This window comes from Meleagris gallopavo, unplaced genomic scaffold (genome assembly GCF_905368555.1).
Source record: "Meleagris gallopavo unplaced genomic scaffold, MGAL_WU_HG_1.1 scaffold_14, whole genome shotgun sequence".
Classification (NCBI taxonomy): Eukaryota; Metazoa; Chordata; class Aves; order Galliformes; family Phasianidae; genus Meleagris; species Meleagris gallopavo.
This window is the reverse complement of record NW_028147028.1, coordinates 41621-67746: the sequence shown is the minus strand read 5'-3', so window position 1 is coordinate 67746 and position 26126 is coordinate 41621. Positions and strand designations below refer to the sequence as shown.

At 61.8% G+C, this 26126-nt stretch overlaps 3 protein-coding genes across 8 annotated transcripts; 1 reads left to right on the top strand and 2 right to left on the bottom strand.

Moving 5' to 3' along the window:
- Positions 1-49: 49 nt before the first annotated feature.
- On the bottom strand, positions 50-6625 carry LOC109364941 (uncharacterized protein C19orf47). 5 transcript variants are annotated; one of them, XM_085215290.1, is made up of 9 exons: positions 6081-6625; positions 5122-5161; positions 4947-5034; positions 4186-4300; positions 3581-3704; positions 3161-3232; positions 2985-3065; positions 2416-2471; positions 50-1875 (listed from the first exon to the last, which is right to left on the bottom strand). In XM_085215290.1, exons 1-9 carry the CDS (start codon positions 6511-6513, stop codon positions 1496-1498), a joined length of 1389 nt encoding a protein of 462 aa, XP_085071416.1. In that variant the 5' UTR covers positions 6514-6625; the 3' UTR covers positions 50-1495. The 5 variants fall into 5 exon arrangements, with proteins under 5 accessions (XP_085071416.1, XP_085071415.1, XP_085071419.1 ...); XM_085215289.1 differs by having other exon boundaries at positions 50-1855; positions 6081-6610; XM_085215293.1 differs by having other exon boundaries at positions 50-1855; positions 3581-3656; positions 6081-6169.
- PLD3 (phospholipase D family member 3) lies at positions 6121-18972 on the top strand. The gene is made up of 12 exons (XM_085215287.1): positions 6121-6259; positions 8352-8405; positions 8762-8815; positions 8927-9051; positions 9971-10142; positions 12161-12281; positions 13645-13772; positions 14583-14783; positions 15600-15739; positions 16079-16244; positions 17941-18040; positions 18647-18972. The coding sequence occupies exons 2-12, from the start codon at positions 8379-8381 to the stop codon at positions 18865-18867; spliced, it is 1455 nt and encodes a 484-aa protein (XP_085071413.1). The 5' UTR covers positions 6121-6259; positions 8352-8378; the 3' UTR covers positions 18868-18972.
- A 1735-nt stretch (positions 18973-20707) lies between these two features.
- LOC146541930 (uncharacterized) lies at positions 20708-24618 on the bottom strand. Of its 2 annotated transcripts, none has more exons than XM_085215306.1 (5): positions 24347-24618; positions 22399-22483; positions 21925-22045; positions 21215-21383; positions 20708-21094 (listed from the first exon to the last, which is right to left on the bottom strand). In XM_085215306.1, the coding sequence occupies exons 1-5, from the start codon at positions 24535-24537 to the stop codon at positions 21085-21087; spliced, it is 576 nt and encodes a 191-aa protein (XP_085071432.1). In that variant the 5' UTR covers positions 24538-24618; the 3' UTR covers positions 20708-21084. The 2 variants fall into 2 exon arrangements, with proteins under 2 accessions (XP_085071432.1, XP_085071431.1); XM_085215305.1 differs by having other exon boundaries at positions 21203-21383; positions 24347-24615.
- Between the last annotated feature and the right edge of the window lie 1508 nt (positions 24619-26126).

Sequence of the window (26126 nt, the reverse complement as noted above, 5' to 3'; positions counted from 1 at the left end):
GTTTTTTAGGGCGAAACATGGGTGAAATAAAGCCGAAAAACGGCAAAGCTCCAAAAAATGTCCTTTATTCGCACCGCCCCCCCCCCCGCCATTCCTCAACCGTGAGGGGAACGGAAGGGAAACGGAAGGGAACCGGGAGGCACAGAGGGGGGAGAAGCCAAAAACTTCCTTGGTGCCATTTGTTGGCAAAGCCTCCAAAAAGTGTTCGATTTTTGGTGTTTTTTGTTTCGCTTTTTTGCCTTTTTTTTTGGTGTTTTCCAGCACTGCTGCACACGATAAAAGCGCTCTGAGCGTGAGGGGGTGGGGAAAAATCGGGTAACGTGAAAACGTGGCATCAAAACTGCAGAAAAGCACAAAAATGAGAAGAAAAAAAACCACGCACCCCAAAAAAACGGAAAATCAACCCAAAATTCAGAGCCAAACCCACAGCAAACGGACGGAACCGCCCCGGGGGAACCGCTGATGCGTGGGGGGGAGAGGGGGGGGGACCCAAAATCCGACGGTTTCACCCCAAAATTTGAGCCTGCAGAACCCCATGGGGGGGTTTGAGGGAGGAGGGGGCAACAAAGTGAAGTTTGGGTGAAAAAATGGGATTTGGGTGTTTGCGTTTTGGGGAGATTTGGCCTTTTTTCAGCCTGACTCCAAAGCGGCAGAATTGAAATATGGGGAAGGGGGGAAAAGGGGAATAAATAGGAAAGAATGGGGGGAACGGGAAAAAATGAAGTAAAATTCATGGAAAAGGGGAAAAAATGGAAAAAGCAAAGAAAAAAATGGGAGAAAAAAGGAAGGAAATAAGAGTGGAAAATGAGAAAAATGCTTTAAAAAGGGAAAGGGTTCCCTTAAAAGGGAAAAGAGGTGGCGGAAAAATGGGCAAACGTTGAAGAAAAAGTTTGGTTTGGGGATGAAACGGAGATTTGGGTTAAAGTTGGGCTGAAAAGCCCCGGTTTGGGAGAAAAAGGAGGAGGGGGGGTGTGAAATAATGGGAATCCCCAAATCTGAGCGAAAGCAGGGCAGAAAACGCTGATTTTGGGCAAAACGGGGATGAAAAATCGTCCCGCTGTCTGCCTCCCCCCCCACGGTGACGTCACGGCACCCCATGATGTCACAGCATCGCATGGCGACGTCACCGCTGGTAGTGATGACGTCACGGCGCCAAGCGATGGCATCGTGACACCGAACGATGACGTCACAGCTCCAAGTCCCGACTTCAGAGCTCCGGGTGACAACATCAAGGCACCGAATGATGACGTCACAGCTCCGATGACGTCACCGCCGCCAAGCGACGACATCACAGCGCCAAATGCTGGCCCCCCCTGTCCCTCCATCACCAAGCCATGACACCGCGGCGCCAGATGGTGACGTCACACCTCCAGGCGATGACATCACCCCACCAAACGATGACGTCGCCGCACTGAGCGATGACATCACAGCCCCGCTGACGTCACCGACGGTGCCCCACCTCCAAGCGATGACGTCGCGGCGCCGCTCGATGACGTCACAGCAGCTTCCTCCCCAGCCTGCGGAACACGCTGACCCCCCCGGCGCCGTCCATCCGCGCCCCAGGACCCCCCCAACCTCGGTGCAGCCGCACCGCCCCCCCCCGGGGGGGTCTCCCCCTTCTGCTGCTGCTGACCCTGCAATCCTGGGGGGCCGGGGGGGGCGACGGAGCCTCGGAGGGGGTCGGGGGGGCGGCAGGGGGTTGCGATGGTGGGGGGGGGTCCCGAGGAGCTGGGGGGGGCGGCGGCTTCTTCAGGACCCCGGCGTAAGGCAGCGGGCGGCCGTCGTCGTCCTCCGGTGATGGGGGGGGGGAGGCGGGGGGCGCGGAGCCCAGGCGGCCAAACACCCCCACGGCGGGCTGGGGGGGAACACAGGGTCCTGGGGGGGGGGGGGGCTGAGCCCTCATGGGCACAGCTGCCCCCCGCCCCCCTCCAGTCCCATTTTGGGGTTCCCCACTCCCTCGGGTCCCATTTACCCTCGGTCCCAATTCTGTGTCCCCCCCCCCCCCCACCATCCCATCTACATTCGGTCCCAATTTTGTGCCCACCCCACCCAGCCCCATTTTAGGTTCCATCCTTCCAGCCCATTTTGGGGTCAACCCCCCCCCCCCAACCTTTAGGTCCCATTTTGAGGTCACTCCCCTCCCCCTTTAAGTCCCATTTTAGGGTCCGGGTCCCCCTACCCCCACATCCCATTTTGGGGTCCGTCCCCCCCACCTTTGGGTCCCATTTGCCCCCTCACCTCCCCCCCCCCGCCCCATTTTGGGGTCCAACACCAGCTCCCATTACCACCCTACAAACGCAGCCCCGCCTGGCCCTACAAAAACACTCCCAAAACCCCAATTCTGACCCAAATTGAGCAAAACCCCAAAAGGTTTCCTGACCCAAATCTGCCCCAATTCACCCCAAATTCCTCCACCTTGCTGAGCTCCGTCTCTGCTCCCAGGCGGTCGAACACCGACGTCCTCTGCAGGGCTGAATTTAAGGGAAAAAAAGGAGAATTTGGGGTAAAAATCAAAAAAAAAAAAAACCAACACCATAATTTAGAGAAAAATGCAAAATTGGCTGCTTCCAGAAACGGGGATTTTTTAACGCGGCCAAAGTTTGGGGGGAAAAATTGTGGGATTGGTGAAAGGGGGGAAATAGGGGGGAGGGTGCGGAAGTTTGGGGGAAATGAAGGGAAATTTGGGGACTTGGAAATGGGAAATTTGGGGCATTTGGGGGAAATGGAAGGAAGAATTTGGGGCGTTTTAGGGGGGGGAAGAATAAATTTGGGGATGGGGGGAAGGAGATTTTGGGGGAGTGGAGAGCTGGGTGCATTGCGGGGGAGGGGAGAGGAGGAGGGATTTGGGGGAAAAGGAGCAGAAATCGGGGGGGCTTGGGGGCGGAAGGAGAAGTTTGGGGGATGCTGAGGGGTCCTGAGGAGGGGAGACTCCCCAGGGAGGGGGAATTTGGGGCGTTTTGGGGTCTTTTGGGGTGTTTTGGTACCTGGGGTGGCAGGGCTGCGCCGGGGGCGGGGGGCTGCGTCGGCTGCAAGGCGGCGCTGCTTTGGGGGCACGGGGGGGGAACCTGGGGGCAAAAATGGGCAGAATTGGACCCAAAAATAGGGGGGGGGGGAATTGGGGAGGGGGAGAAGGGGGGTTTGGGGGGGGGGGGGGATGTACTGTGGTTGGGGACGGTGATGGAGATGGAGGTGGGATCGCGGCTGAGGCTGTTGGCGATCATCCGACCGGCGGCTGTGGGGGTAATTAGCAGAGCGTTAATTAGAGGTCGTCGTTAATGGTGGGGGGTAACTGGGGGAGAGGGGAAGTGGGGGGAAATGGACTCGAAGTGGGGCTGGAAAAGGAAATGAAAGAGGTGGAAAGGGCTCAAAATTGGGGGCAAAAACGAGGAGGAAAAGGGACCAAAATTTGGGGGCAAAAATGGCTCAAAATTGCGGGCAAAAAGCTCAAAACTGGGGGCAAAAAGCTCAAAATTGGGGGCAATGGGGGGGGGGGGACGCAAAAGGAGCTCAGAGCTGAGGTCGTTAATTCCAAGGTGCTGTAATTAAGGCTGCTATTAATTAGCAGCCCTGCTGCACTCACCGCTGTTGGCGCAGCGCCGCGGCTCCGGGGGGGCACTGGGGGGGGTCAGCGCCTCTGTGGCTGCACGGCACATTTCCTGCGGGGTAACGAGCCGCCTTAATTAGCCTAATTAGAGAGGGGAGGTCTGGGAACAGGGGGGGGGGTCGTTTGAGGGCAGGTTTGGGGTCATTTGGGGTCGTTTGGGGGCAGATTTGGGGGGCTTGGGGGCATTTTGTAGTGATTTTCAGTAATTTCGGGTACTTTGGGGGCCATTTTTTGGTACTTTTGGGGCGTTTCGGTGGCAGTTTGGGATGATTTGGGGCAGCATTGGATGGACTTGAGGCTGCGTGGTGGTTCTGGGTCATTTTGGGGTGTATTTGGACAATTCTGGGGTGGTTTGGAATCATTTTGGGGTGGTCTGGAGCAGATTTGGGGCAGTTTGGGGTCATTTTAGGCAGGTTTTGGCAGTTTTGGGGTGTATTTGGACAATTTTGGTTCGGCTTGGAGTGGATTTGGGGTCACTTGGGGCAGGTTTTGGCCGTTTTTGAGTGGTTGGAGGCAATTTTGGGGTTGTTTAGAGCAGATTTGGGGTCATTTGGGGCCATTTTGGGGCGGTCTGGCCTCACCTGCCTGTAGGCCACCTTGGCATGCTTGAGGATGGCAATGACGTCGCCCACCAAAGTGATGCCCAACTCGTGCATCAGCTCCTTCGTCAGGTCCAACAACATGTGCTTCTGGATGCTGCAGAAATGGGGAAACGGCCCCAAAAAGGAACAAAAACCGGCTGAGAACGCAGCAAAAATGGCCCAAAATGGGGCAAAAAAGGCTCGAAACGGAGCAACGTGGGCCTGAAGGGGGGGAAAAAGGCCCCAAAAGGGCGAAGGCGGCTCTGAAACGGGGCTAAATTGGTGCAAAGGGGAATGAAAGTAGGGAGAAAGGGGTCGAAGTGGGGCAAAAAGGGCTCAGATTGAAGAGGAATGGGTCAGAACTGAGCAAAAATTGCACTCGTGAGGAAAAATGGGCTGGAAGGGAAGGAAAAATGGCTCAGATTGCCCCCAAATGGGACAAAATCTGCCCAAAAGTGGGACGAAAATGGGGAAATCTGCCCCCAAACAGCAGAAATGGCCCCAAATGGTGCAAAATGGGCCTAAAGTGGGGGAAAAAAGGTTTGAAATGGGTGAGAATGGACTTAAATGGGGCAAAAATGGGCAAATCCACACAAAATGGGCCATAAATATCCCAAAAATGGTCCGGAAATGGGACAAAGGGTTTTCTAACAAAGAAAAGAAGGCAGGAAATGGGGCAAAAAAGGTCTGAATTGGGGCAAACCGCGGCGCCGCCACAGTCTCAATTTTGGGGTGAAAAGCGGTGGATTTGGGTCGCTCACCGATTGTCCACGAAGGCGACGGCGTAGCTGACGGCGGGGCCGGGGGGGATCCCCGCATCTCGGAAGAACTGAATCCACTCGGAGGTGGCTGGGGGGTGGGGGGGGATGTTGATTTTGGGGCGGTTTTGAGGATTTTTGGGGGCGATTTGGGGGATTTTGGGGGCGCTGCGCTCACCCATCGTCACCGGCGCCGCAGCTCCGCCATCCCTGAGTGCCTGCAATGGGGCGGGACAGGGAGGGGCTGCCCCACAGGGAACCCCCGCCCCACAGGGAACCCCCGCCCCACAGGGATTCCCTGCCCCCATAGGGACCTACAGCCCCACAGAGACCCCTGGCTCCATAGGGGCCCAATCCGTACCCTTTCCCTACCTCCTCCTGCCCCACACAGACCCCCGGCCCCACAGCCCCCAGCCCCATATGGACCCCTTGCCCCACAGCTCCCTGCCCTATAGGGACCGCTGACCCACACCAATCCCTGCCCCATATGAACCCACAGCCCCTACCCTACCACGTCCTGCCCCACACGGACCCCCGGCCCCACAGCCCCCTGCCCCATATGGACCCCCTGCCCCATATGGACCCCCTGCCCCATATGGACCCCCTGCCCCACAGGGAACCCCTGCCCCACAGGGAACCCCTGCCCCACAGGGACGCCCGCCCCACGGGGACCCCCGCCCCACGGGGACCCCCCGCCCCACGGGGACCTCCTGCCCCCATAGGGACCTACAGCCCCACAGAGACCCCTGGCTCCATAGGGGCCCAATCCGTACCCTTTCCCTACCTCCTCCTGCCCCACACAGACCCCCGGCCCCACAGCCCCCAGCCCCATATGGACCCCTTGCCCCACAGCTCCCTGCCCCATAGGGACCGCTGACCCACACCAATCCCTGCCCCATATGAACCCACAGCCCCACAGCCCCTACCCTACCACGTCCTGCCCCACACGGACCCCCGGCCCCACAGCCCCCTGCCCCACACAGACCCCCAACCCTTCAGCCGCCTGCCCCATAGGCACCCGCCTGCCCCACAAAGACCCGCAGCCCCAAGGGACCACCGGCCCCACAGCTTCCCCCGCCCCGCAGCTCCTGCCCTGCAGCCCCTTCCCCGTCCCCCCGCCCCCATTTCCTCACAAACCTCCCCCGCCGCATCGCGGCGCCTCGCACCCTCCCGTCCAGGCCCCAACCGGAAGTGCTGACCGCAGACAGCCGGACGTGACGTCATATCTCCGCGCCCTGGGAAAACGGGAGCGGTGATCATAGAGCGCTGCGCGGCGGCGGGCGCCCCCCCACGGATCCGCCCCCCCGAGACCTCCGGTACGGCTGGGGGGGGGGAGGGGCGGGGGTGAAAAGGGTCGAAAGTGCCCGAAATCGGCCCCAAAATGCCCCAGATCCGCCGGATCGCGGGCTGGAGTTGGTCGGAGCCCCAAGTTGTCCCCGAAAAGCCCCAAATCCGCCACAAACATCCCCAAACCCCGGCCCAAATCCACCCTGACCCCAAACGTCGCCAACGCTGACCCTGAAATACCCCAAAATCCCCGAATATCCCCAAATTCTGACCTCGGTCCCATCCCTGACCCCAAATGTTCTCCAGTCCTGAGCCTAAAATGCCCCAAATGTCCCCAAATCCGCCCCAAATGTCCCCGAATCCTGACCCCAAATCCACCCAAATGTCCCCAAATCCTGACCCCAAAACACCCAAATGTCCCCAAATCCCGACCCCAAAACACCCAAATATCCCCAAATCCACCCCAAATGTCCCCAAATCCCAACCCCAAATGCACACAAATGTCCCCAAATCCCGACCCCAAAACACCCCAATATCCCCAAATCCCGACCCCAAAACACCCAAATATCCCCAAATCCCGACCCCAATCCCACTCCTGACCCCAAATCCACCCAAATATCCCCAACTCCTGACCCTAAAATACCCAAATATCCCCAAATCCCAACCCCAAAACACCCAAATATTCCCAAATCCGCCCCAAATGTCCCCAAATCCCAACCCCAAATCCACCCAAATGTCCCCAAATCCCGACCCCAAAACACCCAAATATCCCCAAATCCGCCCCAAATGTCCCCAAATCCCAACCCCAAATCCACCCAAATGTCTCCAAATCCCAACCCCAAAACACCCAAATGTCCCCAAATCCGCCCCAAATGTCCCCAAATCCCGACCCCAAAACACCCAAATATCCCCAAATCCACCCCAAATGTCCCCAAATCCCAACCCCAAATGCACACAAATGTCCCCAAATCCTGACCCCAAATCCACCCCAAATATCCCCAACTCCTGACCCTAAAATACCCAAATATCCCCAAATCCACCCAAATATCCCCAAATCCTGACCCCAAATCCACCCAAATATCCCCAACTCCTGACCCCAAAACACCCAAATGTCCCCAAATCTGCCCCAAATGTCCCCAAATCCTGACCCCAAAACACCCAAATATCCCCAAATCCTGACCCCAAAACACCCAAATGTCCCCAAATCCGCCCCAAATGACCCCAAATCCCGACCCCAAACACCCAAATGTCCCCAAATCCTGACCCCAAAACACCCCAATATCCCCAAATCCTGACCCCAAAACACCCAAATATCCCCAAATCCTGACCCCAAAACACCCAAATGTCCCCAAACCTCGACCCCAAAACACCCAAATATCCCCAAATCCTGACCCCAAACAGCCAATCATCCCCAAATCCCGACCCCAAAACACCCAAATATCCCCAAATCCACCCAAATATCCCCAAATCCCAACCCCAAAACACCCCAATATCCTCAAATCCCGACCCCAAAACACCCAAATGTCCCCAAATCCGCCCCAAATGACCCCAAATCCCAACCCCAAACACCCAAATGTCCCCAAATCCGCCCCAAATGACCCCAAATCCCGACCCCAAACACCCAAATATCCCCAAATCCTGACCCCAAAACACCCCAATATCCCCAAATCCTGACCCCAAAACACCCAAATATCCCCAAATCCTGACCCCAAAACACCCAAATGTCCCCAAACCTCGACCCCAAAACACCCAAATATCCCCAAATCCTGACCCCAAACAGCCAATCATCCCCAAATCCCGACCCCAAAACACCCAAATATCCCCAAATCCACCCAAATATCCCCAAATCTCAACCCCAAAACACCCCAATATCCTCAAATCCCGACCCCAAAACACCCCAATATCCCCAAATCCTGACCCAAATCCACCCCAATCCCACCCCAATCCCACCCCATCCTGCCCCCCACCCCCAGGGAACCCCTCCCAGTTTGGGGCCGTCCCACTTCCCCTCCCCGTCTGTGGGGCACGTGAGGCCCCGTGAGTCAGCGTGGGGTTGGCAGTGGGGCGCAGGTTGGGCTGCGCTGTGGGGCAGCCCCACAACTATTTGGGGTCTTTTGGAAGTGGCTTCGGAAGCGGCGAAAAGCAGCGATGAAACCCGGCGTGGTCTATGAGAAGGTATGGAGCCCCCTGCCCCACACGTGGGGGTCCCGAAGCCCCCTGCCCCACATTCACCCCCCAAACCCCACGCTTGGGGTCCCACAGCCCCTCTCTGACCCCACACCCATCCTAAACATCATTTCTGCCCATTTCTATCCCGATTTCACCCCAAAACTTTGACTCCCACCGCCTTTTGCCCCCCATTGCCCCCCCAAACCCCACGCTTGGGGGTCCCGATGCCCCCCACCCCCCATTACCCCCCCATCCCAAATACGCTGCCCCCCTCCCCCCTCCCCAATCCACCTCCAGGATGTTTTTCCCCAATTTCGCCCCATTTCACCCCAAAACTTCTCTCCTCTGTGTCCCATTTCCAGCTGCCCCCCACGGACCCCCCCACACCGCCGGATTCCCCCCGCCGCCTCCTCCTGGTAAACCTCCTAAAATCACCCTAAATTGCCCCAAATTGCCCTTTTTTTATATATATTTTTTATTTTTTTGGCCCTGAATTGCTATTTTTTGCCCCATTTTCACCCTCCCAGCCTGCCCTGCTCTGCGCCACCCTTGGGATCCTCTCCTTCCTCCTCCTCTTCCTCTTCTTCGGCCTCGGGGGAACCTCGGAGCTGCGGGGTCAGAATGGGGCCAACGGCTGTGGGGACGACTGCAGGTATTGGGGGGGGGGGGGCGGAATTTGGGGCTTTTTTGGTACAGAAGGATTCGGACGTTTGGGGCACGACAGGTTTGGGCATTTTGGGGTGGGAGAATTTGGATCTTTGGGGCATTTGGGGGCACTTTGGGGTACAAAAATGCGGGGCGCAGCAGATTTGGGGCATTGGGGGCCTTTTGGCGGGTGGGCGCTGCGCTGGTGTTGCGTTGGTGTTGCGTTGGTGTTGCGTTGTGTTGTGTTGTGCTACACGGTGTTGGTGTTGCACTGCACAGTGTTGCAATGCAGTGCATGGTGTTGCATTGCGTGGTGTTGGTGCTGCACTGCAGTGCACTGCAGGGTGTTGGTGTTGGTGCTGCACTGCAGGGTGTTGGTGCTGCACTGCAGGGTGTTGGTGCTGCACTGCAGGGTGTTGGTGCTGCACTGCAGGGTATTGCACTGCATGGTGTTGCACTGCATGGCGCTGCATTGCACTGCACTGCAGGGTGCTGCACTGCACTGCATGATGTTGGTGCTGCACTGCATGTTGCTGCATGGTGCTGGTGGTGCATTGCACTGCACTGCATGGTGTTGGTGCTGCACTGAAGTGCACTGCACAGTGTTGGTGTTGCACTGCATGGCATTGCATTGCGCTGCGTTGCGCTGCGTTGCAGAGCCGTGCTGGTTGAAAGCACCCTCCAGGGTTTGCATTGCAGTGCATGGTGTTGGTGCTGCACTGCAGTGCACTGCATGGTGTTGGTGCTGCATTGCACTGCACCGCATGGTGTTGGTGCTGCATTGCATGGTGTTGGTGCTGCACTGCAGTGCACTGCATGGTGTTGGTGTTGCACCGCACGGTGTCGGTGCTGCATTGCGGTGCACTGCAGGGTGTTGGTGCTGCACTGCATGGCGCTGCATTGCGCTGCATTGCACTGCGTTGCAGAGCCGTGCTGGTTGAAAGCACCCCCGCAGGGCTGCCCCCCGGCCCCCTCCCCTCCACGTTCTCCACCTGGCTGCAGCTCCTCGGCTCGGCGCAGCGCAGCCTCGACGTCGCCTCCTTCTATTGGACACTGACCAACAATGACACGGGAACCACGGAGCCCTCGGCAGCACCGGTACCGGGCCGCAGCGCCGCGCTGCGCATCCCGTGGGTCCCGTGGGTCGCATGGGTTCCGTGGGTTCTGTGGGTCCCGTGGGTCCCGTGGGTCCCGTGGTCCCGTGTGTCCCGTGGGTTCTGTGGGTTCTGTGGGTTCTGTGGGTCCCGTGGTCCCGTGGGTCCTGTGGGTCCCGTGGATCCCGTGGGTTCTGTGGGTCCCGTGGGTCCCGTGAGTCCCTTGGGTTCTATGGGTTCTGTGAGTCCTGTGGTCCCGTGGGTCCTGTGGTCCCGTGGGTTCTGTGGGTCCCGTGGGTCCCATGGCCCCGTGGTCCCATGGGTCCAGTGGCTCCCGTGGGTCCCATGGGTCCTGTGGCTCCTGTGGTCCCGTGGTCCCGTGGGTTCTGTGGGTTCTGTGGGTTCTGTGGGTCCCGTGGGTCCTGTGGCTCCTGTGGTCCCGTGGGTCCCATGGGTTCTGTGGGTCCTGTGGTCCCCTGGGTCACGTGGGTCCTGTAGGTCCCGTGGTCCCATGGTTCCCGTGGTCCCGTGGGTCCCGTGGATCCCATGGGACCTGTGGGTCCTGTAGGTCCCGTGGGTCCTGTGGGTCCCGTGGGTCCTGTGGTCCCCGTGGGTCCTGTGGGTCCTCTGGGTCCAGTGGGTCCCGTGGGTTCTGTGGGTCCCGTGGGTCCTGTGGGTCCTGTGGGTCCCGTGGTCCCGTGGTACTGTGGGTCCCGCTGGGTTCTGATGGATCCCAATGGGTCCCAATGGATCGCAGTGCATCTGAACGGATCCCACCCCAGTCCCACGATCCCAACCCAATTCTGTGACCCCGCCCCGATCCCACGATCCCAAATCCCAAACCGCCCCCCCCTCCCCCCTCCCCAGACCCACAGCTGCAGCCCCAGGGCTGGGCTGCGCTCAACCCGACGCCGTCAGACTGGCCCCAAATCCCATCCCGAATTCATGGCTCCACCAAACCCCACAGCCCCACAACCCCACAGCCCCACAACCCCACAGCCCCACAGCCCCACAGCCGCACAACCCCACAGCCCCACAGCCCCACAACCCCACAGCCCCACAGCCCCACAACCCCACACCCCAACCCCACAGCGCCACAGCCCTACAACCCCACACCCCAACCCCACAGCCCCACAGCCCTACAACCCCACAGCCCCACAACCCCACAGCCCCACAACCCCACAGCCCCACAGCCCCACAACCCCACACCCCAACCCCACAGCTCCACAGCCCCACACACCCACAGCCCCACAACCCCACAGCCCCACAGCCCCACAACCCCACACCCCAACCCCACAGCTCCACAGCCCCACACACCCACAGCCCCACAACCCCACAGCCCCACACACCCACAGCCCCACAACCCCACAACCCCACAACCGCACAACCCAACCCCACAGCTCCACAGCCCCACAGCCCCACAGCCCCACAGCCCCACAGCCCCACAGCCCCACAGCCCCACAGCCCCACAGCCCCACAGCCCCACAGCCCCACAGCCCCACAGCCCCACAGCCCCACAGCCCCACAGCCCCACACCCCCACAGCCCCACAACCCCACAGCCCCACAACCCCACAACCCCACAGCTCCACATCCCCACACCCCAAGCCCACAGCCCCACAACCCAACCCCACAACCCCACAACCCAAACCCAGAACCCCACAGCCCCACAGCCCCACACCCCAACCCCACAACCCCACAACCCCACAGCCCCACAACCCAACCCCACAGCCCCACAACCCCACAGCCCCACAACCCCACAACCCAACCCCACAGCCCCACAACCCAACCCCACAGCCCCACAGCCCCACAACCCAACCCCACAACCCCACAGCCCCACAACCCCAGAACCCCACAACCCAACCCCACAGCCCCACAGCCCCACAACCCCAGAGCCCCACAGCTCCACAGCCCCAGAGCCCCACAACCCCAGAGCCCCACAGCCCCGCAGCCCAACCCGCCCCCATCGCTGTGAGTCTCCATTTGTTGGTTTTATTTTATGTTTTTCCCATTTCCCCCTGTAGGGTGAGCGCATCCTGGCTGAGCTCCTCCAGCTGCCCCGGCGTGGGGTGGCCGTCAGGGTGGCTGTCAGCACCCCGAGGCGCACGGCCCCACTGGGGGACCTGCTGGCCCTACAACGCAGCGGTGAGCGCCGGCCCCACAGCGGGGCGGGTTGGGGGACCCATAGGTGGGCTGTGGCAGGACCCAAAGATGGGGGCACCCGGCACTGGGGTGTGGGGCACAAAGAGGGAGGACCCAAAGTTGGGGTGTGGGGGGATGCGGAGGTGGGGAATGGGGGCACAAAGATGGAGAGCCCAAATGCTGGGTTTTGGGGGGGGTCCCAGAGGTGGTTATGGGGGTCCCAGAGGTGGGTTATGGGGGTCTCACAGGTGGGTTATGGGGGGGTCTCAGAGGTGGGTTATGGGGGGGGTCCCAGAGGTGGTTATGGGGGGGGTCTCAGAGGTGGGTTATGGGGGGGTCCCAGAGGTGGGCTATGGGGGTCCCAGAGGTGGGTTATGGGGGTCTCAGAGGTGGGATATGGGGGTCCCAGAGGTGGGTTATGGGGGTGGTCCCAGAGGTGGTTATGGGGGGGTCTCAGAGGTGGGTTATGGGGGGGGTCCCAGAGGTGGGTTATGGGGGGGTCCCAGAGGTGGTTATGGGGGTCTCAGAGGTGGGTTATGGGGGTGGTCCCAGAGGTGGTTATGGGGGGGTCTCAGAGGTGGGTTATGGGGGGGTCCCAGAGGTGGGTTATGGGGGGGTCCCAGAGGTGGTTATGGGGGTCTCAGAGGTGGGTTATGGGGGGTCCCAGAGGTGGGCTATGGGGGTCCCAGAGGTGGGTTATGGGGTCCCAGAGGTGGGTTATGGGGGGGGCCCAGAGGTGGGTTATGGGGGGGTCTCAGAGGTGGGTTATGGGGGGGGTCCCAGAGGTGGGTTATGGGGGTCCCAGAGGTGGATTATGGGGGGGTCCCAGAGGTGGTTATGGGGGTCTCAGAGGTGGATTATGGGGGTCTCAGAGGTGGTTTATGGGGGGGGTCTCAGAGGTGGGTTATAGGGGGTCCCAGAGGTGGGTTATGGGGGTCTCAGAGGTGGGTTATGGGGGGTCCCAGAGGTGGGTTATGGGGGTCCCAGAGGTGGGCTATGGGGGTCCCAGAGGTGGGTTATGGGGGGGTCTCAGAGGTGAGTTATGGGGGGTCCCAGAGGTGGGTTATGGGGGGGTCTCAGATGTGGGATATGGGGGTCCCAGAGGTGGGTTATGGGGGGGGTCTCAGAGGTGGGATATGGGGGTCCCAGAGGTGGGTTATGGGGGGCGTCTCAGATGTGGGATATGGGGGTCCCAGAGGTGGGTTATGGGGGGGGTCTCAGAGGTGGGATATGGGGGTCCCAGAGGTGGGTTATGGGGGGGTCTCAGATGTGGGATATGGGGGTCCCAGAGGTGGGTTATGGGGGGGTCTCAGAGGTGGGATATGGGGGTCTCAGAGGTGGGCTGTGGGGACTTGTTGCCCCCCAGGTGCTGCGGTGCGGGTGGTGAATGTGGGGCGGCTGGCCGGCGGGGTGCTGCACACCAAGCTGTGGGTCGTCGACGGCGCCCACCTCTACATCGGCAGTGCCAACATGGACTGGCGCTCCCTCACCCAGGTGGGGACGCAAAAAAACCCAAATCCGCCCAAAATAACGGCTCTGAGTTCCCCCTCCCCACCAACCGCCTCGCGTCCCCTTCAGGGGGTCGGTGATGGGTCCTGTGGTGATGGGATGGGGGTGGTGACCCCATGGGGTTGTGTGGGGCTGTGTGGGGTTGTGTTGTATGGGGTTGTGGTGTGTTGTGTTGTGCTGCGCTGTGTTGTTGTGTTGTTGTGTTGTTGTGTTGTGTTGTTGTGCTGCTGTGTTGTGCTGTTGTGTTGTGCTGTTGTGCTGTGCTGTGTGTTGTTGTGCTGTGCTGTGTTGTGTTGTGTTGTTGTGCTGTTGTGCTGCTGTGCTGTGCTGTGTTGTGTTGTGCTGTTGTGTTGTTGTGCTGTGCTGTGCTGTGTTGTTGTGTTGTTGTGCTGTTGTGTTGTGCTGTGCTGTGGTGTGTTGTGTTTTTGTGCTGTTGTGTTGTGCTGTGCTGTGATGTGTTGTTGTGTAGTGCTGTTGTGTTGTTGTGCTGTGCTGTGTTGCGTTGTTGTGTTGTGCTGTTGTGTTGTTGTGCTGTGCGTTGTTGTGTTGTTGTGCTGTTGTGTTGTTGTGCTGCGCGTTGTTGTGTTGTTGTGCTGTTGTGTTGTTGTGCTGTGCGTTGTTGTGTTGTTGTGCTGTTGTGTTGTTGTGCTGCGCGTTGTTGTGTTGTCGTGCTGTTGTGTTGTTGTGCTGTGCGTTGTTGTGTTGTTGTGCTGTTGTGTTGTTGTGCTGCGCGTTGTTGTGTTGTTGTGCTGTTGTGTTGTTGCTCTTTGCCCCCAGCTGCTCCCCGCCCTGCAGGTGAAGGAGCTCGGCGTCGCCATCTACAACTGCAGCTGCGCGGCGCAGGACGCGGCCAAGGTGTTCGAGGCCTACTGGGCTCTGGGGGCCCCCAACGCCTCCATCCCCTCCCCCTGGCCCTCCAACTTCTCCACCGCCTTCAACATGGAGACCCCCATGCGGCTGCGCCTCAACGGGACCCCGGCCGCCCTCTACTTCTCGGTGGGCTCCGTTGGGCAGCGCCCACCCCCACCGGGCAGCACTCACTGCACGGCAGCCCCCCCCCCACTAACGGGCAGCCCCCCCCCACTACTGGGCAGCCCCCACCCCACAATTGGGCAGCCCCCCCCCCCGCTAATGGGCAGCCCCCCCCCACAATTGGGCAGCCCCCCCCCACTATTGGGCAGCCCCCACCCCACTATTGGGCAGCCCCCCCCCACTGCATGGCAGCCCCCACCCCACTATTGGGCAGCCCCCCCCACTGCATGGCAGCCCCCACCCCACTATTCGGCAGCCGCTACCCCACTATTTGGCAGCCCCCACCCCACTATTTGGCAGCCCCCACCCCACTATTCGGCGGCCCCTACCCCACTATTTGGCAGCCCCCACCCCACTATTGGGCAGCCCCCACCCCACTATTGGGCAGCCCCCAACCCAAAATTGGGCAGCCCCCTCCCCCACTGCATGGCATCCCCCACCCCAAAATTGGGCAGCCCCAATGACCCCACTATTTGGCAGCCCCCCCCCCACTGCATGGTATCCCCCAGCCCACTATTGGGCAGCCCCAATGACCACTACTGGGCAGCCCCTCCCCACTATTGGGCAGCCCCCACCCCACTATTTGGCAGCCCCAATGACCACAATTGGGCAGCAGCCACGCTCATCGTTTGGCAGCACTGACTCCATGGCAGCCCCCCATTGTCCCACTATTTGGCAGCCCCAGCTCCCACTCCTGCTGTTCTTCGGGGCAATGTGGGGAGGAGGGGTCTTCGTACCGAGGACCCCCGCTGACCCCCCCCCCCCCGCGTTGTCCCTCAGAGCTCCCCGCCGTCGTTCTGCGCCCCGGGCCGCACTCAGGACCTGGACGCAGTGCTCAGCATCATCGATGCGGCCCAGCAGTTCATCAGCGTGGCGGTGATGAGTTACCTGCCAGCCACCGAGTTCCAGCGCCCCGACAGGTCCTGGCAGGGCTGTGGGTGACCCGCAGTTATGGCACCACAGGTCCTGGCAGGGCTGTGGGTGACCCGCAGTTATGGCACCACAGGTCCTGGCAGGGCTGTGGCTGACCCGCAGTTATGGCACCCAACAGGTCCTGGCAGGGCTATGGGTGACCCGCAGTTATGGCACCACAGGTCCTGGCAGGGTTATGGGTGACCCAGATTTATGGCACCACAGGTCCTGGCAGGGTTATGGGTGACCCGGATTTATGGCACCACAGGTCCTGGCAGGGCTGTGGGTGACCCGGAGTTCCGGCGCCCCACAGGTCCTGGCAGCACCATAATGGTGTCCCCACGCAGGTTCTGGCCGGAGATCGACGACCGGCTGCGCCGCGCCGTGTTTGAGCGCAGGGTGGAGGTGAAGCTCCTGGTCGGCTGCTGGGCGCACTCCAAGGCCGCCATGTTCCCCTTCCTCAAGTCCTTGGCGGCCATGGCTGACAACAGCATGGGATACAGAGCCCAGGTGGTGAGTGCTGCCAGATAGTGAGCGTGTACAGTGCCAAATAGTGAGCATGAGTGCTGCCAGATAGTGAGCGTGGACAGTGCCAAATAGTGAGCATGAGTGCTGCCAGATAGTGAGCGTGGACAGTACCAAATAGTGAGCATGAGTGCTGCCAGATAGTGAACGTGGGTGCTGCCAGATAGTGAGCGTGGCTGCTGCCAGATAGTGAACGTGGGCAGTGCCAAATAGTGAGTGTGGCTGCTGCCAGATAGTGAACGTGGACAGTGCCAAATAGTGAGCGTGGGTGCTGCCAGATAGTGAACGTGGGTGCTGCCAGATAGTGAGCGTGGGTGCTGCCAGATAGTGAGCGTGGGTGCTGCCAGATAGTGAACGTGGGCAGTGCCAAATAGTGAGCGTAGCTACTGCCAGATAGTGAATGTGGGCAGTGCCAAATAGTGAGCGTGGCTGCTGCCAGATAGTGAGCGTGGGTGCTGCCAGATAGTGAACGTGGGCAGTGCCAAATAGTGAGCGTGGGTGCTGCCAGATAGTGAATGTGGGCAGTGCCAAATAGTGAGCGTGGCTGCTGCCAGATAGTGAACGTGGGCAGTGCCAAATAGTGAGCGTGGGTGCTGTCAGATAGTGAACATGGGCAGTGCCAAATAGTGAGCGTGGGTGCTGCCAGATAGTGAACGTGGGCAGTGCCAAATAGTGAGCGTGGGTGCTGTCAGATAGTGAACGTGGGCAGTGCCAAATAGTGAGCGTGGCTGCTGCCAGATAGTGAACGTGGGCAGTGCCAGATAGTGAGTGTGGGTGCTGCCAGATAGTGAGCGTGGACAGTGCCAAATAGTGAGCGTGGGCAGTGCCAAATTGTGAGTGTGGGTGCTGCCAGATAGTGAACGTGGGCAGTGCCAAATAGTGAGCGTGGTTGCTGTCAGATTGTGAACATGGGCAGTGCCAAATAGTGAGCGTGGCTGCTGCCAGATAGTGAACGTGGGCAGTGCCAAATAGTGAGCGTGGGTGCTGCCAGATAGTGAACGTGGGCAGTGCCAAATAGTGAGCGTGGGTGCTGTCAGATAGTGAACATGGGCAGTGCCAAATAGTGAGCGTGGGTGCTGCCAGATAGTGAACGTGGGCAGTGCCAAATAGTGAGCGTGGGTGCTGTCAGATAGTGAACGTGGGCAGTGCCAAATAGTGAGCGTGGCTGCTGCCAGATAGTGAACGTGGGCAGTGCCAGATAGTGAGTGTGGGTGCTGCCAGATAGTGAGCGTGGACAGTGCCAAATAGTGAGCGTGGGCAGTGCCAAATTGTGAGTGTGGGTGCTGCCAGATAGTGAACGTGGGCAGTGCCAAATAGTGAGCGTGGTTGCTGTCAGATTGTGAACATGGGCAGTGCCAAATAGTGAGCGTGGCTGCTGCCAGATAGTGAACGTGGGCAGTGCCAAATAGTGAGCGTGGGTGCTGCCAGATAGTGAACGTGGGCAGTGCCAAATAGTGAGCGTGGGTGCTGTCAGATAGTGAACGTGGGCAGTGCCAAATAGTGAGCGTGAGTGTTGCCAAATAATGGGGGTTGGTACAACCAGATGGCATTCAGTGCACCATAACAGCGCTGGGTGCCCCATAAGGGCGCTGGGTGCCCCATAACGGCTCTGGGTGCCCCATAACGGCTCTGCGTGCCCCATAAGGGCGCTGGGTGCCCCAAAGCTGATGTGTCCCCATCCCAGAGGCTCTTTGTGGTCCCATCCACGGCGGCGCAGTCCCGCATCCCCTACGCCCGCGTCAGCCACCAGAAGTTCATGGTGACCGAGAAGGCGGCCTACATCGGTGAGGGGGGGGACGGGGGTTTTGGGGGGGCCGGGAGCGGGGCTTCACCGTTGGACCCCCGTCTTCAGGTCCCCGTATCCCACTGTCGGGACCCCATACCCCAAATTTTGGGTCCCAACGTCTCTGTGTTCCCATACCCCAACTTTGAGTTCCCCCATTCCCACTGTTGGGTCTCTCACCTTTGTACCCCGCAGCCCAACGTTGGGTCCCACCTTTGAGTCCCCCCATCCCCGAATTTTGGGTCCCCCCACACCCCAATTTTGGGTCCCCCCACCCCCGAATTTTGGGTCCCCCCGCACCTCAATCTTTGTCTCCCCACCTTTGAGTCCCCCCACCCCCGAATTTTGGGTCCCCCCGCACCCCAATTTTGGGTCTCCCCACCCCCGAATTTTGGGTCCCCGCACCCCCGAATTTTGGGTCCCCCCGCACCCCAATCTTTGTCTCCCCACCTTTGAGTCCCCCCACCCCCGAATTTTGGGTCCCCCCGCACCCCAATTTTGGGTCCCCCCACCCCCGAATTTTGGGCCCCCCCGCACCCCAACCTTTGTCTCCCCACCTTTGGGTCCCCCCGCCGCCCCCCACGTGCCCCCATCTCTGTGCCCCCAGGTACGTCCAACTGGTCGGCCGATTACTTCCAGCGCACCGCCGGCTCAGCCTTGGTGCTGCAGCCCACGGGGTCGCCGCCCCCCCCCGGCGCGGATCCCACCCTGCGGGCGCAGCTCCAGTCCTCCTTCGATCGGGACTGGGGGTCCCCGCACAGCATCGACATCGGCGACACGGAGGGGTGGCGGAGGCACTGCGGCCCCCCCCCAGCGGGGACGCGGTGACACCGCTGCCGTTTTGGGTACAGAACGGCTTCGGGGCTTTGGGTCGGGATGAAATGCAGACGGATGGGAGGGGGGAGCCGGGGGTTCAAGTGGGGGTCCCTACTGAGCGCCCATGGGGGGCGGGGGGGGTGGGAGACGATGGGGAGGGGGGGGGGACATGGGGGGGACGTTGGGGCACATGGGGACACGGGGGGGACATCGGGGGGTTGTGGGGACATGGGGGGAACATCGGGGGGATGTGGGGACATGGGGGGCGTGGGGACATGGAAGGATGTGGGGACATTGGGGACGCATGGGGACCATGGGGGGATGTGGGGACATGGGGGAGGACATGGGGACATGGGACACCGTGGAATCCAACCCCCACTGTCCCCATTCTCCCCGTGTCCCCAACACCCCATGACCCCGATCTTCTCCCCGTGGCCCCGCATCTCCGTGTCCCCATGTCCCCCCAGTCTTCTCCCCATATCTCCATGTCCCAGTGTCCCCACACCCTCATGTCCCCACGTGTCCCAATGTCCCCCATCTTCTCCCCTTACGTCCCCATATCTCTGTGCCCCCAATCTCCCCCATGTCCCCTCATGTCCCCACATCCCCCCATGTCCCCATGTCTGTGTCCCCCAATGTCTCCCCCATGTCCCCCCATGTCCCCATATCTGTGCCTCTAATGTCCCCCCCATGTCCCTATGTCCTCCCATGTCCCCATATCCGTCCCCCAATCTCCCCCCCAACCCCATGGCACGGAGTTGGGGTCTCCCCCCAACCCCCACAGCCCCCACCCCACATCCACAGTGGGGCCGGGTGTCACACGGGCGTTTATTGGGGGGGGGGAGGGAGGGGAGGTAATGCTTAAATTGGGGTAAAACACACCGAAAAAGGTTATGGGTAGATGGGTAAAAAAAGCTGGAAATGGGGGGAAAAGCACCAAAAATGGCAAATGAGGGTGAAAAGCAGCAAAGGGCGGAAAGGGGGAGAAAAGCCCCCAAGGTTTTAATGGGGGGAAAACCCCCAAATGATTAAAAGTGGGGGGAAAAACTGCTGGAAAGGTTAAAATGAGGCCAAAAAATCGCTCAAAAAAGTTAAACGGGGGGAAACCCCCCCCAGAATAAAGCGGGGCTCCGGGGAGGGGGGGGAGGCCCGGCTCACGGCTCCCCACCCAGGGGGGGGCTCAGCTCCACGCGGGGCAGGCGGAAGCGGGGGGGGGCAGCGTCGGGGACCCCCCCCTCAGCCCCACTTTGGGGACCCCCCACTTCCTCCCCCCCCCGTCGGCCTCCCCTTTGGCTTTAGAAAAGCCCCAGATGTACCTGGAGGGGGGGCCGCCGCCTTTTTCCTCCCCCCTCCCCTTCACCAAAGCCCCCACCGCCCTCCTCACGCCCCCCCCCTTCGCCTTCTCCCCTCCCCCCCCTTCTTCCATCGCGGGTTTTGGGGCCGTTTCCATCGTTTTCGGGCTTTTTTCCTCCGCTTTGCCCCCCCCCCCTCCGAACCCCCCCACCAGCTCCAATTCGGGCACCTTCAGCCCCCCCTTTTTCTTCCCCCCCCCGCTCACTTTTTGGGGCTCCCCCCCTCCAAAAATCAGCCCGATGTTGGGGACGGACCCCCCCAGCCGCCGCCCCGCCCCCACTTTGGGCTCCCCCCCCCCATCTCGGAGGTCCGGGCTGGACCCCCCCATGCGGACCCCCCCCAGCTGCCACCCCTTGGGGGTCCCTTTGCCCCCCCCTTTATCCCCGGCTCCCTTTTTATCCCCCAAAGCCACTTCCAAAGCCACGGGGGGGGCGATGACTTCTAAAGCGGCCATTCTGCCCCCCCCCTCGACCTCACCGCACACTTTGGGACACGAAAGTTCCAATTTGGGCATTTTTCGGCCCAAAGTTTCGGCGGTGCCGTCGGCGGCTCCGGGCAGCGCCAGCGTCACCCCCACCTTGGGGACGGCGATGTCCAGCGACGGCACCGACACCGCCGCCCCCCCCGGGGACACCGTGGGGACCCCCACCTTCGGGACCCCCACCTTCGGGACCCCCACCTTCGGGATCCCCGCTTTTGGGACCCCCTCCTCCACCCCCCCCTTCTCGCGGATCCCCTCCTCGGCCGCCGTCGTCACCGCCGGTTGTCCCGGGGGGGGGGCGGGGGGGCGGGGGGACAGCAGGGACAATTTGGGCAGCGCCAACTCCACGTCCACGGGGGGGGGAACCGGGGGTCCCTTCCGAAGAGCTGTCAGGCTCAGCAGGTTCTGCGAGGGGGGGGGTGGAAATGGGGGGGGGGGGCACCGATCAGTGCCGCCCAATGCCCCCCCCCGGTGCCCCCCTCCCACCTCCAGCGCCCTCCCGGCGCCACCCACCAGCCGGGCCACCTTGGCCAGGGGTCCTCTGGCGTCGGGGGCGGTGGGCGCGGGGGGGGCTCGCGGGGGGGGACGCGGCGTTTGAGGCAGAAGGAGACGCGGCACTGGCGGGCGCTGCGCAGCACCTGAGCCGCGTCCTCCGTGCGCTCGAAGAAGACGCGGGCGCTCAGCAGGCGGTCACCTGGGGGGGGGGATGGGGGTCAGGGGGGCGGGGGGGTTGGGGGGGGAAAGGGGAGGATGGGGATCGGGGGGTTTGGGGGGGAAATGGGAGGATGGGGGTCAGGGGGGCGGGGGCTGGGGGGGGATATGAGAGGATGGGGGTCGGGGGGGCGGGGGGGATAAGGGAGGAGGGGGGGCGGGGGGGGATATGGAGGGATGGGGGTGGGGGGGGGGAGTGGGGGGGGGATATGGGAGGATGGGGGGTCGGGGGGGGCGGCGGGGGATATGGGAGGATGGGGGGTCGGGGGGGGCGGGGGGTGGCGATATGGGGGTTGTGGGGGACACGGAGGGATATGGGGGGGTTGGGGGGGATATGGGGCACGCGGCGATGTGGGGGTCGTGGGGGGATACGGGGGTGCGGGGGAACACGGGGGGGGATATGGGGGGGCACGGAGGGATGCGGGGGGACGTGGGGCGACGTGGGGGATGGGGAAGATGAGACGCGGGGTGGCGGGGGGCGACGGTGACGGGAGGCGGCGGCGCCCCCCAGCGGTGCTGCTGACCCTGGCGGAGGCCGCTGCCGCGCTGCGCCTCCAGCACGAAAACTCCGTCGCGATCCCCGCCGAGCTGCACGGCGCCCAGCCCGCGCTCAGCCGGCGTCTCCAGGAGCAGCTCCTGCACGGCCTGCAGGGGGCGGCAACGGGGAGCCCAGGGGGCACGGTGAGACCCCATAGGGACACAGTGAGACCCCATAGGGGCACAGTGAGAGACCCCCAAAGGGGCACACAGACCCCAGAGGGGCCAGGCGAGACCCCCAGTAGGGGCACAGTGAGACCCTTCCCCACCTCCTCCACATCCTGGGGGGGGGGAGGGGGCACAGTGAGACCCCCGGATGTCACCCCAAATGGGGACACGCTGAGACCCCCTCCACCCCCATGTCACCCATCCCTCCCTTCCCCCCCCCCTCCACAGCTCCTGGGATGGGGGGGGGCACACAGTGAGACCCCCCCCCCACCCCCCAGCAATGTGGGTCTCACCTCAGGGCCGGCCCGGGGGGGCTCCATGGTGCTGCAGTTGGGGGGGGGGGCACAGGGGGTCAGCAGAAGACAGGAGGATGGGGGGCTGCGGAAAGGGGGGGAGGGCACGTCATTGAATTACCCCCATTGGGACCCCCCCCATTGTAACTCCCCCCATTGGGACCCCCCCATTAGGAACCCCCCCACTGTAACCCCCCCATTGGGACCCTCCCCATTGGGACCCTCCCCATTGGGAATCTCCACTGCAAAACCCCATTGCAACTCCCCCTGCCCCCCCCCAATATTACACCCCCCCATTAAAGCCCCCATACTTCACTCCCCATATTGTCCCCCCATGTTGCCCCCCCTCCCCACCTCGGGGAGGCGGGGGGCACAAAGGGGGGGAGGGGGCACAAAGCGCCCCATTGTTGCCCCCCCCCCCCCAGGGGAATGTGGGGCATTTGGGGCACTCAGCACAAAGCGCCCACACTGATGGGGGGGGGGGGCACCCAGAGGGGGGGTCCCGGAAGGGGGGAGGCAACCAAGGGGGTCCCAGACGGGGGGGGCACAGGAGGGATCTTGGGGGGGGGCACAGAGACAACCCTGACTGCAGCAATGGGGGAGGAGGGGGAGGTGGGGACATTGTGGGGTAATGGGGGCAATATGGGGTTATGGGGACACCAGGATATGCGGGCAATATGGGGCACTGGGGACATTATGGGGTTATGGGGGCAATATGGGGTTATGGGGACTGTGGGATATGGGGCAATATGGGGCCATGGGGACATTATGGGGTTATGGGGACACCAGGATATGGGGGCAATATGGGGTTATGGGGACATTATGGGGTTATGGGGGCAATATGGGGCCATGGGGACATTATGGGGTTATGGGGGCAATATGGGGCATTGGGGACATTATGGGGTTATGGGGACACCGGGATATGGGGGCAGTATGGGGCCATGGGGACATTATGGGGTTATGGGGACATTATGGGGTTATGGGGGCAATATGGGGCCATGCGGACATTATGGGGTTATGGGGACACCGGGATATGGGGGCAATATGGGGCCATGGGGACATTATGGGGTTATGGGGGCAATATGGGGTTATGGGGACTGTGGGATATGGGGGCAATATGGGGCCATGGGGACATTATGGGATTATGGGGACTTCGGGATATGGGGGAATTTGGGGGCCATGGGGACAGCATGGGGTTATGGGGACTTCGGGATATGGGGGCAATATGGGGCCATGGGGACATTATGGGGTTATGGGGACACCAGGATATGGGGGCAATATGGGGCCATGGGGACATTATGGGGTTATGGGGACACCGGGATATGGGGGCAATATGGGGCCATGGGGACATTATGGGGTTATGGGGGCAATATGGGGTTATGGGGACTGTGGGATATGGGGGCAATATGGGGCCATGGGGACATTATGGGATTATGGGGTCTTCGGGATATGGGGGAATTTTGGGGCCATGGGGACAGCATGGGGTTATGAGGACATTGGGATACAGGGGCAATATGGGGCCATGGGGACATTATGGGGTTATGGGGACACCAGGATATGGGGGCAATATGGGGCCATGGGGACATTATGGGGTTATGGGGACACCAGGATATGGGGGCAATATGGGGCCATGGGGACATTATGGGGTTATGAGGACATTGGGATACAGGGGCAATATGGGGCATTGGGGGCATTGGGATATGGGGCAATGGGGCTGTGGAGCTGGGGGGATATGGGGTGATGGGGATATGGGGCCGTGGGGCTGTAGGGCAGTGGGGCTGTGGGAATATGGGGTCATGGGACTGTAGGGCCGTGGGGATATGGGGCCGTGGGGATATGGGGCCATGCGGATATGGGGCCGTGGGGATATGGGGCCGTGGGGATATGGGGCCGTGGGGATATGGGGCCATGGGGATATGGGGCCATGGGACTGTAGGGCCGAACATACCTCGCTTGGTGTCGGTGTTGCCGGCGGCGGCCCCACAGCTCCGGGGGGGCGAGCAGAAAAGGCTGCGGGGAGGGGCGGCGCCGGCGGCCATTGGTGGCCTCTGAGCGGGGGCAGCGGGGGGGGGGCGGGGGGGGCTGGGGACCCCAAAATGGGGCAATGAAGGAGGGGAGGGGGGAGGGGGCAGCGCCCATCCCGCAGTGCGCAGAGACCCCCGGCACCCAAAGACCCCCCCCCGGGACCCCACATCGCTAATAGGACCCCCCCCCAATAACCCAAGCCCCCCCCCAGCTCCATAGGACCGCCCCTCAACCAGGACCCCCCACCGCTAATAGGATCCCCCCCAGGACCCCCCCTCAGCATTACCAGCACCAAAAAGACCCCCTCACGACCCCCCCCCCGATACCATAGGACCCCCCCCAAGACCCCTCACCACCAATAGGAAGCCCCTCAGGACCCCCCCATCACCTATAGGACCCCCCCCATAATCACCAGCACCAATAGACCCCCACTCAGACCCCCCCCATCATTAGTAGGATCTCCCCCAGTACCACAGGACCCCCCCAGGACCCCCCCCCAGCTCCCCCCCCCACACAGTAGGGCGGCCATTGCTGACGCAGCGCTTCCCCCCCCCAGCTCCCCCCCACACACAGTAGGGCGGCCATTGCTGACGCAGCGCTTCCCCCCCCCAGCTCCCCCCCACACACAGTAGGGCGGCCATTGCTGACGCAGCGCTTCCCCCCCCCGTCCCGCCCCCCCCCCCCACAGAAGCCCCAAACAATGGGGTGACTGATGGGGGGAGGCCGTGGGTGGGGGGCGGAATGCGGCGCTGGCGCCCACTGGGGGGGGGGGGGGGGGGGGGGTTGGGGGAACCCAAGGGTGCTCCGTACACCCCCCCCCCAATGAAAGGTGGAGCCCCACAGCTGCACAAAAGCCCCTCAGCCCCACAGAAAACCCCCAGCCCAACGGGACCCCCACCCCGAACCCATAGAAACCCCTTCAGCCCCATAGAACCCATTCAGACCTATAGGACCCCCCCAGCCCCACAGAATCCTTCCAGCCCTATAGAACCGCCCCTTCCCCAGACCCATAGGACCCCCCCGGCCCCACAAGAGCCCCCCAGACCCACACGACCCTCCAGCCCTATAGGACTCCCCCCACCCCCCTGGCCCCATAGGACCCCTCAGTCCTGTAGATCCCCTCATCTTGACAGGACCCCCCCCAGCCCCACAAGACCCTTCCAGCCCTATAGAACCTCCCCCTCCCCAGACACATAGGACCTCCCCGGCCCCACAGGAGCCCCCAGACCCACAGGAACCCCCCAGCCCTATAGAACTTCCCCCCACCCCCTGGCCCCATAGGACCTTTCAGTCCTGTAGATCCTCTCATTTTGACAGGACCCCCCCCAGCCCCACAGGATCCTTTCAGCCCTATAGAACCTCCCCCTCTCCAGACCCATAGGACCTCCCCGGCCCCACAGGAGCCCCCCAGACCCACAGGAACCCCCCAGCCCTATAGGATTCCCCCCCACCCCCTGGCCCCATAGGACCTTTCAGTCCTGTAGATCCTCTCATTTTGACAGGACCCCCCCCAGCCCCACAGGATCCTTCCAGCCCTATTGAACCTCCCCTCCCCAAACCCATAGGACCCCCCCGGCCCCACAGGAGCCCCCAGACCCACACAACCCCCCCAGCCCTATAGAACTCCCCCCCCCCAGCCCCATAGGACCCCCCCCGGCCCCCCAGAGCCCCCCGGCCCTACAAGATCCCTCATCTCGACAGCC